Here is a 15,656-nt window from a genome sequence, read left to right as displayed (position 1 = left end):
ATCATGGTGGGTCAGAATTTTCCCTCCATCTGGTCTCAGGCGTTCAGAGCTTTCGGTTTGCAGCGTCGCATTTCAGCTGCAGGATCGTCTTACCTGCAGAGCAACACCTGCTTCAGGTTACCACGACGGCGTTATGAGGTCATCGTTACCTCATCACTGATGGGTGTGAGGTGGGAGACCCCCCACTGAGCCAATAAGGGAAGAGGAAGCAGCTGACAGAGAGTCACCATGATGACAGGAAGACATCAGGAAGTTTCCTGTCATCATTTTGTTATCCCTGGAAAACCCTGGAAAACTTTGGAAAACTTTGGAATCCGAGAAAACATTCCTGCTAGCTAAACATCACCTTGCTGACTTCTGGATGTTTCCTCTGACAACTATGCTAGCACAGCTAGCGTAGCATAACACTATGCTAGCTAGTGTTATGCTAGCAGAGCTAACGTAGCACTAGCAGAGCTAGCATAGCACTAGCATAGCTAGCGAAGCACTAGCAGAGCTAGCAAAGCACTAGCATAGCTAGCGTAGCACCTTAGCCAACGCTTGCTGCCACATGGAGACAGTCTGACCTGACCTGCGTCCTCGCAGGATCCGTCAGTGAATTAAACTTCAACATTGTCTGCTGCGTGGTCAGGCTGTTACACTGTGACCTCTGACCCTGAAAGTAAAGACCAGCAGCACAGATCAAGTCTGTCCTCATCTGAGAGTCTCTCAGCTGTTTGTGAAACTTTAGCAAGAAACTCTAGCAGGAAAACCTGGAATCTTTCAGGAACGAGTTTCCAGCTGAAATCCTGAGTTTTTCTGCTTCCTTATGACAGCAGCAGGTCTTTATTTAAAAGGACTTTATTTATAAATGTGTATTAAAATACAGTTTATAAGCCACTGAATAGAACTATTTCATGTTGATAACAGCTCAAAATTTTAATATATTGAACTATGAACATGAACCCATTCATAACAAATTGATAACAAACATGTCAGAACAAATTTCACTACAACACTAAAAACTTCAGATTTACTACAGAAATATTCTTCACTTCGTTTCTTAACGTTGGACTCTGTCTCCTCTGTTCCTGGTTCCTCCAGGAAGCAGCATGGACAAGTGTCCATGCTGCCACTTTAGCTACTGACCCTTTCTTCAAATGAGACAGTTGCTAGCGTCCAAGGCTAGCGGCTCCATCCGGCTGCTAGCGTCCAAGGCTAGTGGCTCTCCCAGGTCAAACAGTTGGTCCAGGTTGACGGTGGAGCCGCTCAGGAAGTCGCCCCGGTCCTCGTCCTCCGGCCAGGGCGTCTCCAGGAAAGCGGTTGCCAGGAAGGTCTCCTCGTCAAGGTCGTTGCCACTCCTGAGTGAAGGAGGGTCGGCGGAGGCCATGATGGGGCTCAGAGAGTCGCCCCCATCCAAACTGAGCTCCCCCCGGAGGGCCGAGTCCAACAGGCCGTCCCAGTCGAAGGGGCCCTTCAGGGGCCCGGCGTCCCTCTGCTCGTCCACGTAGAGCAGCGGGGAGCTGCAGTGCCGGGTAGCCTCGGAGGCGCCGCTCCGGGACGCCAGCGCCGACTTCCTCTTGGGGCCGCGCCGGCCAGGGGCCGGGGGCCGGGGGCCCGGAGGGCCGCCCTCAGACAAGCGGGGGTCCCGGCGCTCCTCGTTCGGCGGCGGCAGGTGGACCCGGAGCGGCGGCGTGCGTCGCATCCGGTGGGCGCTGCTGAGCAGGCGCTCGGCGTAGGGGGGGTCGATGCGCCAGAAGCCGCCCTTGCCAGGCTCGTCTTTGCGGCGGGGGACTTTGATGAAGCACTTGTTGAGCGACAGGTTGTGGCGGATGGAGTTCTGCAGGGAGACGTTCTGAGTCAGAGCAGGAAAACCCCCGGAAGGCGACCTCTGACCTCTGTTAAATATTATCTGCCCAACAACAACAAAACGCTGCAAGATGTCAGAGCTGCTGAGCCACTGGCGCGTCAATCATTCCCAGGGAGGCAGAGTCTAACTGGAAACCTGCTGCCTGCCAGGGAATACTTTGACTAGGACGTTCTGCAGATGGAGAAAGTATGACAGAGAGACTTTGACTAGCACTGAACCCGTGTTCTTTTCCCTAAATAATCATCTGTTATCATCTGTTATGATTTGTTATTATCTGTTGACACGATGATGACAAGATGATAACCTGTGTGACATCATCGTTATCTCTTATGATCTTGAAGGCCTCTAGGCCAGCAGGGGTCGCTGTGATCAGCTTCCTGTGTGACTCCAGATAAACTCCCACCCCCTCCAGGTACATCCTGCCTGTCCTCTGCATACAGTCCGGATTGTGTGAGGTGTGTGTGACGTCACGCAGCTACCTGCCAGGTGGGGTCCGCGTGCCGGTAGTAGCAGAAGTTGTCGGTGATCCACTGGTAGATGGAGGCCAGGGTGAGCTTGCTGCGCTGGCTGGCCTGCATGGCCATGCAGATCAGCGTGGCGTAGGAGAACGGCGGCTTGATGTCCGGGTTGCTGCGGTAATCCACCTCGGCCGGGCAGTGGCCCCGCGCCGCGAGGCCCGGCGGGGCCCGCATCCGGCTGAAGGCCGCCGAGGTGGGCTTCCCGGGAGTCAGCGGTGACCCGCTGCAGGAGGCCGGGTCCCCGGCCAGGGGCGAGGCCGGGCCGCCGGGGCCCAGCTGCTGCTGGCCCTGCTGCGGCCCCGGGGCCCCCAGGATGGAGAACTCCTGCAGCCACTGCAGGTTGGTCAGGCTGTCATCCAGACCGCAGCTGCAGGGGGCCCCGCAGCTCCCGCAGCTCCGCTGCTCCTCGGGGCCCACCGGGCTCAGAGACAGCATGGCTCCCCGTCCTGCGCCACACAGGGCTCGGTTCTGCTACCCGATTGGAACCTCGAGGCAACCTGGCCCCTAAAAGTGAACAAGAGAAACATTTATAGTTTTGATGACTGCAGACCAGATTAACGCACATCTTTGCGCTGCCGCAGCGACATCTGCGTTTCCTCTGCTGCTAACGGCTGGAAACTACTAGAAACTTGTGATGATACTAATAAAATGGTGGAAATATTCAAATGTGACTGAACTCGCATTATCCGCTCATTTGGTTTTTCTCATATTTTACCCGTTACGTCCTGATCTCCAGTCTCTCCCCAGCAGCCACTTTTATGGCATTAATAATTAATGCGACCACTTTGACTCTGAATAACAGTCAGTAAAAGTATCAGTTTGGATATTTCAGGCCTTCGGAACCAGAAGCCTCCAATGGATCCAGAAACTCACCTTGAAGAGAAACTTTTAGATCCCAAATAAAACAGTTTGCTGAACTTTAAACTCGGACACCTGCAGTCTGCGCCAGTCCCGCTTCAGTCTGCGCCAGTCCCGCTTCAGTCTGCGCCAGTCCCGCTTCAGTCTGCGCCAGTCCCGCTTCAGTCTGCGCCAGTCCCGCTTCAGTCTGCGCCAGTCCCGCTGCAGTCTGCGCCAGTCCCGCTGCAGTCTGCGCTCCTCTGTGTGTCCGCGGCTCGGGGCTCCGCAGGGTTGCCAGTTTAATACCTGCTGACGGAGGTTTGTCCCGGAACCATGGTAACGGGACACCCCCCAGTAAACAGCTTCCCGCTCCCCCATTGGCCGGCCGGTTTCCATGGTTCTGCGTTTCTAACCACTCTGCAGCTGACCGGGGAGGTTCCCAACCTGAGGCCCGGGGCCTCTCCAGGGGGCCCAGCTGCAGCTGGGAACAGAGACTAGAGCATGACGGGAACAGAAACCCAGACAGAACCGATTAATAATTCATTATCTCCTTTTCTGTCAGTTTTCAAAGCTTTGAACTAATTTCTCAGCTGGAAAAGCTCAACATGGCGGCCTGGCTCAGCAGCTGGGCTCTGATTGGCTGCTTGGAGGCAGCATGACGGCCATGCCAGTTTGGAAACCTGGAGAACTTTGGAGGAGAACCGCCAGCTGCTAAAGCACAACGCAACTAGATCCCATCTTTTCTCAAAATAAAGCAGATCTGTTCCTCTTCCAGATGTGGAACGAAACCCGATAGTTTTCAAAGTGTCTGCAGGCAGAACGGCGAGTCGCATTTTAGCCGACTGTTACGTCATCACCATGCAGCAAATTCATCAGAAGAAGACAAATGATAATAAACTGAAAGCAGTCCGAGTCACTGAACGCATCACATCCCAACCCACCACTCCTGGTCCAACTCCAAACAGAACCGGGTCAGAAGCTGCAACCAACGGTCCACTAACGGCGTTGCTGTCAGCTGACCTTCCTGTTTGTTTGTTTGTTTCCTTTGTGTGCTGACGGTGCTGTTGCTCTCTGCAACTTTACAATCCAGAGACGACGGCCATCTTTACTGCTGTAAACGGAGAGCTGCAGCGGCCATCTTTACTGAAATCCATCCAGAGATGGCAGCGGCCAGAACCTTTTAACTCCTGGCTTATGGTCCAGTGGCAGGACTTGAACGTTGACCCCTGCACCTTGTTGCTCGGAGGATCAGTCGTACCAACTGCCTCTCCACGCACAGATTCTGAATTCACTGAAAATTAATTGGGTTGTTGTTCTTCTCTATGCTCTTTAGTAACGGTGTGCTAGCGTCTAGCTAACATTAATGATGGTATTCTAGCTTCCTGCTGACATTAATGATGGTATTCTAGCTTCCTGCTAACATTAATGATGGTATTCTAGCTTCCTGCTAACAGTAATGATGGTATTCTAGCTTCCTGCTAACATTAATGATGGTATTCTAGCTTCCTGCTAACATTAATGATGGTATTCTAGCTTCCTGCTGACATTAATGATGGTATTCTAGCTTCCTGCTAACATTAATGATGGTATTCTAGCTTCCTGCTAACAGTAATGATGGTATTCTAGCTTCCTGCTAACATTAATGATGGTATTCTAGCTTCCTGCTAACAGTAATGATGGTATTCTAGCTTCCTGCTAACATTAATGATGGTATTCTAGCTTCCTGCTAACATTAATGATGGTATTCTAGCTTCCTGCTAACATTAATGATGGTATTCTAGCTTCCTGCTAACATTAATGATGGTATTCTAGCTTCCTGCTAACATTAATGATGGTATTCTAGCTTCCTGCTAACATTAATGATGGTATTCTAGCTTCCTGCTAACAGTAATGATGGTATTCTAACTTCCTGCTAACATTAATGATGGTATTCTAGCTTCCTGCTAACATTAATGATGGTATTCTAGCTTCCTGCTAACAGTAATGATGGTATTCTAGCTTCTAGCTAACATTAATGATGGTATTCTAGCTTCCTGCTAACATTAATGATGGTATTCTAGCTTCCTGCTAATATTAATGATGGTATTCTAGCTTCCTGCTAACATTAATGATGGTATTCTAGCTTCCTGCTAACAGTAATGATGGTATTCTAGCTTCCTGCTAACATTAATGATGGTATTCTAGCTTCCTGCTAACATTAATGATGGTATTCTAGCTTCCTGCTAACATTAATGATGGTATTCTAGCTTCCTGCTAACATTAATGATGGTATTCTAGCTTCCTGCTAACATTAATGATGGTATTCTAGCTTCCTGCTAACATTAATGATGGTATTCTAGCTTCCTGCTAACATTAATGATGGTATTCTAGCTTCCTGCTAACATTAATGATGGTATTCTAGCTTCCTGCTAACATTAATGATGGTATTCTAGCTTCCTGCTAACATTAATGATGGTATTCTAGCTTCCTGCTAACAGTAATGATGGTATTCTAGCTTCTAGCTAACATTAATGATGGTATTCTAGCTTCCTGCTAACATTAATGATGGTATTCTAGCTTCCTGCTAACATTAATGATGGTATTCTAGCTTCCTGCTAACATTAATGATGGTATTCTAGCTTCCTGCTAACATTAATGATGGTATTCTAGCTTCCTGCTAACAGTAATGATGGTATTCTAGCTTCCTGCTAACATTAATGATGGTATTCTAGCTTCCTGCTAACAGTAATGATGGTATTCTAGCTTCCTGTTAACATTAATGATGGTATTCTAGCTTCCTGCTAACATTAATGATGGTATTCTAGCTTCCTGCTAACATTAATGATGGTATTCTAGCTTCCTGCTAACAGTAATGATGGTATTCTAGCTTCCTGCTAACATTAATGATGGTATTCTAGCTTCCTGCTAACATTAATGATGGTATTCTAGCTTCCTGCTAACAGTAATGATGGTATTCTAGCTTCTAGCTAACATTAATGATGGTATTCTAGCTTCCTGCTAACATTAATGATGGTATTCTAGCTTCCTGCTAACATTAATGATGGTATTCTAGCTTCCTGCTAACAGTAATGATGGTATTCTAGCTTCTAGCTAACATTAATGATGGTATTCTAGCTTCCTGCTAACATTAATGATGGTATTCTAGCTTCCTGCTAACATTAATGATGGTATTCTAGCTTCCTGCTAACATTAATGATGGTATTCTAGCTTCCTGCTAACATTAATGATGGTATTCTAGCTTCCTGCTAACATTAATGATGGTATTCTAGCTTCCTGCTAACAGTAATGATGGTATTCTAGCTTCTACCTAACATTAATGATGGTATTCTAGCTTCTAGCTAACATTAATGATGGTATTCTAGCTTCCTGCTAACATTAATGATGGTATTCTAGCTTCCTGCTAACAGTAATGATGGTATTCTAGCTTCTACCTAACATTAATGATGGTATTCTAGCTTCTAGCTAACATTAATGATGGTATTCTAGCTTCCTGCTAACATTAATGATGGTATTCTAGCTTCCTGCTAACAGTAATGATGGTATTCTAGCTTCCTGCTAACATTAATGATGGTATTCTAGCTTCCTGCTAACAGTAATGATGGTATTCTAGCTTCCTGCTAACCATAGTGATGTATGCTACCTTCCTGTTGATGGTAGGACAGGGTGTTAGGTTTGCTCTATGTCTCTTCCAGAAAGTTTTGGGACATTTCGTCTTCCAGTTTGACTTAGAGGATAAATTCTGGTCCATCTGACTTTTCATTTCTTTGAACTGCTAATGCTAACGATTGCTTCCATCTGCTTCCTTGTATGAAATGTTCTTTTGTCTTTCCCATTTCGAAAAATGGCAAAGGAAAATGCGTCTCATCATATTTTGTCCCAATAAAACAAATGTGTTTATTCACTGTATTCTCTCGCGTGTTTGAAGAGGAAAATAAAAACTTCCACGGCGCTCCAATATATGGATGCAAACAAAAATTTATTCCACAGTTTTGCATATTATTTTTTACAAGAGCAGTTGAATATTAGCTAACCTCCACAAACAACCCTAACCCTAACTGTAGTTGATGCATCATCCATGCATCAACTACAGTTGAAAAACCGCATGGCTCTGCAGATGCTACTTTCTCTATCTATCCTTCATTAACATCATTTGCATAAATTGCAAAGTGGCCAATTAAGCTATAAACACATAACCTAAAATAAAACACTCATTCACAATAACACATTAGGAAATTAGCTACATGTTATGCTAATAATGCTACTTAAACCGCAACAAATGCACTTATTAAATTACTAATGAAAGAAATGCTTTAACAGTAACTGAATATTATTTTACATTAATTTGGCCACCACAACAGAGTAATGGATTATTAGTGAGGTGTTTATAGAAAGTGGTCAGTTCAAGAGTCTAAGCTATACAAAGTTCCAGTTTTACTTTTTGCACATAAAATAATGTGATCATAACCTGACATTGAGGAATAAACTGAAATCTAAGGTTTGATCTTTTAAAAACCTTCAGAGACGTGGGAGTGTTTTGCCAGACAAAAAGAGAAATACCTCGCTGCAGCAAACAGGAAGGGGCATCGAAGGGGAAGTGAAGCGGGCGCTGTTTCCTGTATTATCCTCCCGTTTTCATTTTCTTTTTAAATCTGTGATATAGTTCAGTGCAGCTCATAGTTTTTAACACATTTTTTTATTATTATTACTTAACAATTATACAAAATCACGTGGCATATACATACATGGAGAAGTCACATTTTACAGGCTTAAGACACATATAACTAAAAGATAATAACAAAATAAAGAAGTGAAATAAATAAAACCACTCAGACATCAAACAGGGATTACAGAACAAAAACAAAAAACAGAAAAAGACAAAAGGGCTTTAGTTGTCAAATAAAGTCAGGTCGTTATGAGCGTCCAAAAGTTTCATTCCCTGCTTGTTTTCCATCAGTTTTAAGGTTCTGAAGCGTTTTTCCATCAGAAGGTTTTTAAAGGCTGATCAGTTTGGTTTTCTATTTACAGAGTGATGAAGAATTTGGCGAGGATCAGCAGGTGGTTCAGAACCAGGCCGGGTTTTGTCTTTGTGGGTCTAAATATTACATCCTCTGTTTTTAAGGGATGATGGAGGGAAAGTTTAGTTGAGATCCAGTCCTGAAAGTTTCTCCAAAATGATGCAGTTTGCACACAATAGAAAAAAGATGATCTGTTGTTTCAATGTCAGTATCACAAAAGGTACAAATGTCGAAGTTAAATCTTTGTCTTAAAAGTTTCCTGGATGGAAAAATGTTATTGAGAATTTTAAAATGAACTTCTTCAGCTTTAGGGCTCAGAGGATATTTAAGGTAATCAATTCTCCACTTATTAACCTCAAAATCAGAAGATGAATTTAAAATGGAGTTTTTATTTGGTCGGACAGGAAATATAATATTAGTAAGATGCTGACGCATCCGTTTGTTAGAATGACTTTTGTCATTAAATCCAAACAGTTGAAGAGCTGGAAACTGAAGGTCAGCTGATTAATGTTTATATCTGACTGCAGAGGGGAAGGAGTTTAATACCATATGAAACTGAGTGCATGAGCAAACCAAGTTATACAATAAGCAAAATTCATCATAAGACAACCAATCTCCACTGTCATTCAGAAAATGTCTTATGGACCAAATACCTTTTTCCATCCAGTGATCCAAATAGAGATTTATTTCTGTCTATTGTTCCAGTTGGGAGTTTGCTGAGGAGTAAAGCTGTTCATGTTCAGAAGTTTAAACCTGCTTATGAAAAGCCGATAACTTAACAGCAAGTCTGTTGACATCAAAGTCACATCTAAGAACAAAATCCATGCATCCAATTTTTTAAACAAACCTTTGGGGAGACAAAACCAGACACTGATTCCATTCATTAAAAAGGATTTTAACCAATTTACCTTTAAGACGGCGTTTAAACATTTAAAGTCTATGGCTTGTAAACCACCATCTTTAAAGTCTTGAACCATATTTGCTTTCTTTAAGTAGTGGACTCGATTTTTCCAGATGAAACTGTCGGAGGAACCTGCTTCATGGTGGGAGGAAGTAAATTATTACTTAAGATCTCTTTAAAAACATGGAATATAAGTTCTCTGAGATAATCCCAGAAGTGTCTATAGAAATTGGCAGTAAGGCCATCCGGGCCAGGAGATTTATCCAGTTTCAAACACCTGGTGGCGCTGTCTAATTCCTCGATATTAATATCTTTGTCCCAGTTTCCCTTAAAATCCTCAGAGATTTGAGGGACAAAGTCTTTGACTTGGTTTAGCAGAAGGTCGCAGTCTTGGGTTGAAAACGAAGAGCAATAAAGGTTTTTATAAAAGTTGCTGATTTCTTTTGCAATTAGAATTTGGTCTGTACATTCAGTGCTGTTAATAATAAGGGATTGAATGTGATTTTTAACTTGCCTCTTCTATCCACTCGGCCATTTCTTTCATAGATGTTGTCCAATTGAGCTTGTAGGATCAGGAGGTTATTTTTGTCAGCATCAGTCAACATCTGTTTAACGTATAATAGGTTTAACTCTTTAACTAACCTTACTTCTTCCAGGTCATTGTTTGTTTTTAGGTTTTTGCTAAACGAGATAGAGAAAGCCCGTATCTTATATTTTAGATATTCCCATTTTTGGTGTAGGTTATTATTGACTCATCTAACAGAATCTTATTCACTAGATCTTTGATTTCTCTGCAATACAGCTCATATTTTAATTGATCTGCATTGAATTTCCAATACCCTCTATGTCTCAAACTCTCAGGAAGAGGACTAATTAATAAATTGATGCTGCAATGATCAGTGAGAGGGGTTGGAGACATATTACAGTCTGATGTTAGTTTGAGAACATCATCTGTTCCTAGCCAAAAATCTATTCTAGATCTGCTTGAAGCATCTGATTTAAACCAGGAGAACTGAGTTTCATTAATATGTTTGTCTCTCCATAAGTCAATAAGTTCCAATCTGTTACAGAAATCAGACAGAGTCCGGTTTGGATGGACGTTTACAGACTTACTTGGATATCTATCAAGAGCTTCGTCCATAACCATATTCCAATCCCCACCTAATAAAATATATTTAGTAGAAAATCTTTGTTTAAGTTGTTCAATATTTGCTTCAATAATTGTAAGAAGCTCTTTATTCTTGGAAATGTTACAGTAACCATAAATATTACCGAGAATTATTAACGAGTCCTCAATATGTAATACAGAAAGAGACCAATGGCATCACTGTCATGTTTTGTATAAATTATCTTCCCTGGAAAGTTATTCAGTAATACAGCCACACCTGCTGATTTAGATGAACCATGTGAGTAAGTCATCTGATCTCCCCACTGATTTGACCAGAACTTTTCATCAGAGTCCGTTGAATGGGTTTCTTGAAGAAGAACACAATGTGGATTCTTATTTCTACAATACATAAACATTGCCTTCCTTTTGACATTTTCTCTTAAGCCCCTTACATTTAGCGACAAAAACTTGATTAACTTTTAAAGACATAAAATGAAAACAAAAGAAACAATTTTGTAAAGACATAAACCTTAAAGGTTTTTAGATAGAATGAACTAAAGACCAAAGAGAAGTTTAAGAACGCCTTTACATTATGACATGGAAAAATCAACCTGCATCCACAACCTTCTCTAAACTTAACTTAAAACTTTTAATTTGAATAAAAACAAAAATACCCTGAGGAGCACAGACAACAGTTTAACTATGACAAGCAACTTCGAGATAAAAATCAATATTAAAATGAAAAACTGTGCTGACTTTTGTTTAACCCTATAATGGGAGGATGTAATAAACAGAGTAATCTGTAGTCTCAGAAGGGAGGTGAAGCTTTGATCACTGCGATGTGACCTCTGTAAAAGGTCACCTGACCCTGGGATCTGGTCTTGGTGATCTTAGGCCGCAGTTCTTCTCTTGCCAGCCGGCCTTCCTTCAGAAAATCTTGAGCAAAACGCAGACCTTGTTCTTTGCACACTGCTGAATCCAGATTGTGTCTCGATGGCGCCTCCTAGTGAACTGCAGGATGACTTGACGGGTTCGACCCTCTTCTTTTCTTCCTAATCGATGGATTGTATCGATCACATCTCCTATCTGGTCCGCCCATTGTGGTAAGATAGTTGAGAGAAGTTGTTCTGCCTTTTCTTTGAGGTTTTCTCCTTCTTGCTCTTTGAGGCCCGACAGCCTCAGGTTCCATCGACGCTTGTATCTTTCAGCCTCCAGGAGTTTTTCTTTCAGAGCAGCGTTTTCTTTATTCATTACGGCAAACTTCTGTTCAAGGTTTTCCGTTGCAGATTTACATTCAGCCACGCCGAGTGCGTTCTGCTCCACTTGGAGAGTAATGCGGGCAAACAAGTCCGAATTTTCTTTTAGCTGTTTGCCAAAGTCATCAACCTTGCTATCCAAACTTTTAATGGCTGCTAAGACGGCAGCCAAGGAGGCCTCTGACTCAGTGGCTTGTTTTTAAGGTGGTTTGGTTGGTTTCCGTCTTGTACCGGAGCTATTTGACGTCTCCATCGGTGTTTCAGCGCTAGCAGCAGCAGCGCAGTTATGCGTGTTTAGCTTAGCAGCGTTAGCACTCTTCAGACTGGGGAAATCTTTCTCATTAACGACCGACATCTTTTATAAAACTCTTATTCTTTCTTCTTAGTGTAAAGTATGGATGTTCGGGTCCACCTTGGGGATGAAGAGGTGTGTAAAGGGCCTAACCCATCAAGGGTTAGGGTTATTTAGCTGCTTGAGGGCTGCACAATGGAGCTCAGAAAAACACTTGCGCCCACATCGCCATCTTGCCAAAAGTTCTGCTATTCTGATTTAGTAATGTAATTATATTAGTTGTGTTACCACCCCTAGCCATTAGGGGCAGTATCAGGCCTGAAAAGACCCAGATTTAGAAAAACACAGAAAGCTACACTGTGAGCTGCACTCAAGTAAATAAAAGAGAGAAGTTCAAATAAATGCTGAGAGAGAAAATCCTTACTAAAGGTGAAAATATATCACAGATTTAAAAAGAAAATAAAAACGGGAGACCGTGAAAAATATAGGAAACAGCGCCCCCTTCACTTCCGGAGTGCAATGGCTGTCAGTCTCAGACTGACAGCCTTCCTGTTAGCTGCAGCGAGGTTGACTTGGGCAAAGCAGCCAATCAGCTCAATGATTTCATCCACTCACGCATGACGTCACAGAGCGAGGGACCTTCTGTAGTTTCACCGGCTCATCCAACCGGGCGGGTCGCTTCGTAATTCCGATCAGATTTGTTGACGCCGCCCATGAATTTAGTCCCCGTGTACTAAACCAAACTCACAGAGTTTAATCGGTTTACTGTATCAGCCAATCAGCGCCTCCCTGCTCCAGCTTGTTGAGCTCCGGACCAATCAGCAGCGAGCAGCTCCTTGTTGTTGCTGCTTCGGGCCACAGGACTCGGACGGCCAGCGAGCTGCGGTGTCGCTGCGGGGTGCTTGTCCCGGATCACCGACGGGTTCTCCAGTTTGGCTTTGTGACAGGCGGAAGCGGCATGTCGGTGAACATGGAGGAGCTGAGGCACCAGGTGATGATCAACCAGTTCGTGTTGGCGGCCGGATGCGCCGCCGATCAGGCCAAGCAGCTCCTCCAGGCGGCCCACTGGCAGTTCGAGGTGAGTCCGGACCGCGGAGGCTTTAAGCCCGCTTCCTGTCGCGGGACCAGCGGGAGTGGGTTCGGGTTTCGGAGCGGACCGACAGGAATGACTAACAGGGGATCGGTTCTGCGGTTCGGCTTCGGATCGCGCTGCTGCTCGTGCTAACATTAGCCACTGAGAGGACGCGGTGTCCCACCAATGGCTGCCTTTGTTTACATTTTGCAACCGAGTCATTCCGTGATGGATGAACAGTTCTTCGACATCCGGATCCGCCTGAGAACCGGATCATCCCGGAGAGACTCACCGATTCACCTTCAGTCAAAACGAAAGTTGGAACCGGGGAGGAATCGTTTCAGTTGTTAGACTGAACCGTTCACTGACTGTTCGGATCTGAGTTCAGTTGTTGGTTGAACACGTGACTCACCTGAAGGACCTTTGACCTCCAGATGGACCAGAAGGTTCTGAGCCTTCAGATATAGCTGCTGGTCCTGAGGTCAGAGGTCAGGGCCCATGTGAAGGGGAATGTTGTGCTGGTTCTGACCCAGTTCTGGGTTCATTTTGATGTTGCTGTGTTGCTGTGTCTGCAGACGGCGCTGAGCTCCTTCTTCCAGGAGGCCAATGTTCCGGGTCAGCACCAGATGGTAAGGAGCTGCTTCATCCCCTCCAGAACCAAAACCCAACCATTAGGATTGGACCAGAACCAGTCAGAGTTGGTGGTTCTGTTTGGAGCATCAGAAACCTGGAACAGAACCTTGCATGGTACCTAACAAGCAGAACCTTCACTTGGACCAGTTTGGTTCTACAGAACCAAAGTCCAGATGTTGTCATCACTTTAAAACGAGCACGACTCACAGGTCGGGTCCAGGTCCCAGCAAAACCAACTGAGCCGAACCGGGTTATCACAGTGGTTCACTTCTGGTGATGAACAGAGGCTGCAGTACCAGAATGAGGTGGCAGAGGGCGCCACTTCAATGTCCAATCTGTGACAGGACTGTTTCATGAGCGTGTGGGCGGGGCTAACCGGGTGGGCGGGGCTAGCACCAGCAGCTGATTTTTAGACCTGACGTCGATCCGCTGGTCTGGTTTTCACATCTGTTATGGGGCAGCAGCGGGTTGGGGAGGGGTAGCAGCATCTAACGGTTTGTCTCCCCCCACAGACGGTGACGCCCAGGAACACGCCGGCCACGCCCCCCAACTTCCCAGACGCCATCGCCATGTTCTCCAGGCTACGGGCGTCAGACTGCCCCCCCCAGGCCGCCTCGCCCCCAGCACCCCCCCCAACATGGACCGCCTCGCCCCCCACCCACCAACCCCCCTGGCTGCCCCCTCCCTCCCCCACAGGTCACCATCAAGGTCACCATCAAGGTCACCTCCACCTGCACCGCCGCCCGGTGGCCCTGTGGCCCCCCGGCGCCACGCCGGGCGGCCCCCAGCAGCCGGCCGCCATGTCGGCGCTCCACAGCCCGAGATGAGGACTGGGTCGGTTCTGATCGGGTCGGTATGCTAGCTTCCACGGATTCATGGAGAGTCCGGAGGTTCTGTGGGGATTCTGTCCCGGCCCGCTGGACTCAGAACACAAAGCCATGAGGTCCGAATAGCCGGCACCGGGTCTGGGTCCGGCCGGGTTCTGCCTGGAGGGAAACCGACCCGATTCTGCTTCAAATTTATTTTTATTTCCATTTATTTTTCCAAACTTTAAACTTTCTGAAAGTGGATTCATCAGAACCTGACCCAGTTCTGGTCCTGGACCTGGGTCAGACTCAGAACCAAACCTTTGTTCGCTCAATGACTGGGAGACGTTTGGGTCCAGATGTTCAGAACCGGTTCTCCTTCATGCTGAATGTTGGCCATGACGGAGTCAGAGGTCAGAGGTCAGAGGAACGTTCCTGAGACGCTGAACCTCTGAGTGTCCTTTCTGTGCTGCACATGGAACCAGAACCAGAACCAGAACACTCCTTCACAGCACCTTTCTGTTCCGGTTGATTTTTCACTTCCGGGTCAAACTGGACTCAGATCAGAACCGACCCGCAAATCCCCAGAATCTCCTGACTCTCCTTGGACATGAGGCCAAATTGCAGAACCGGGTCACAGAACCGGGTCTATATCAACTATCAGCAGATTATCAATTAATCTGAATTTTTTTTAATCTTTGCTTCCAGATCTAAAAAACTTGAAAGTTAATAACCAGAAAGATCCAGAACCAGAAGGGTTCGGTTCTGTCCTGGCCCGGATGTTTAGCCCTTTGAATGATGCCGGGGTTCTATGGGTCGGTGAACATGAACATTTTCAGGTTTTAGTTTCCGGGTCGGGTTAGTTTCTGTACGTTTAATTCTGTTGTTGGATTTTATTTATATGTTTAATAAAACACATTCTGATCTGGTCCAAAGAGCCAGCCGAGCCGGAACCAGAGCCATCCAGGCCGGCTTTTCTCTCGTGTGTTCCAGTGTCAAAGGGAAACTTTATGGTAGATTTTTATAAGATTTAAAATTTCCAATGTTTATAGGAAACTGTTTGATCTCTGACGAGAAAAACTTAACAATAAAGTTTTAGAAATTAAAAACATTTGAGCTGGATCTATGAAATAACGATGGTTACAATGTATGGAGCCATGTAGTTAGCTTTCAGAGTGCTAGCATGTAGTTAGCTTTCAGAGTGCTAGCATGTAGTTAGCTTTCAGAGTGCTAGCATGTAGTTAGCTTTCAGAGTGCTAGCATGTAGTTAGCTTTCAGAGTGCTAGCATGTAGTTAGCTTTCAGTGCTAGCATGTAGTTAGCTTTCAGAGTGCTAGCATGTAGTTAGCTTTCAGAGTGCTAGCATGTAG

General features: G+C 45.3%; 2 protein-coding genes across 3 annotated transcripts; one reads left to right on the top strand and one right to left on the bottom strand.

Moving 5' to 3' along the window:
- Positions 1-883: 883 nt before the first annotated feature.
- Positions 884-3,531, bottom strand: foxj1a (forkhead box J1a). 2 transcript variants are annotated; one of them, XM_055052034.1, is made up of 3 exons: positions 3,241-3,531; positions 2,329-2,871; positions 884-1,819 (listed from the first exon to the last, which is right to left on the bottom strand). In XM_055052034.1, exons 2-3 carry the CDS (start codon positions 2,800-2,802, stop codon positions 1,136-1,138), a joined length of 1,158 nt encoding a protein of 385 aa, XP_054908009.1. In that variant the 5' UTR covers positions 2,803-2,871; positions 3,241-3,531; the 3' UTR covers positions 884-1,135. The 2 variants fall into 2 exon arrangements, with proteins under 2 accessions (XP_054908009.1, XP_054908012.1); XM_055052037.1 differs by having other exon boundaries at positions 3,301-3,531.
- An 8,879-nt stretch (positions 3,532-12,410) lies between these two features.
- ubald2 (UBA-like domain containing 2) lies at positions 12,411-15,396 on the top strand. The gene is made up of 3 exons (XM_055052039.1): positions 12,411-12,854; positions 13,424-13,477; positions 13,994-15,396. Exons 1-3 carry the CDS (start codon positions 12,735-12,737, stop codon positions 14,306-14,308), a joined length of 489 nt encoding a protein of 162 aa, XP_054908014.1. The 5' UTR covers positions 12,411-12,734; the 3' UTR covers positions 14,309-15,396.
- The last annotated feature ends 260 nt before the right edge of the window (positions 15,397-15,656 follow it).

This window comes from Poeciliopsis prolifica, unplaced genomic scaffold (genome assembly GCF_027474105.1).
Source record: "Poeciliopsis prolifica strain line A6 unplaced genomic scaffold, Auburn_PproV2 SCAFFOLD034, whole genome shotgun sequence".
Lineage (NCBI taxonomy): Eukaryota > Metazoa > Chordata > Actinopteri > Cyprinodontiformes > Poeciliidae > Poeciliopsis > Poeciliopsis prolifica.
Note: the sequence above shows the minus strand (reverse complement) of the source record. Positions and strands in the feature narration are given on the sequence as shown.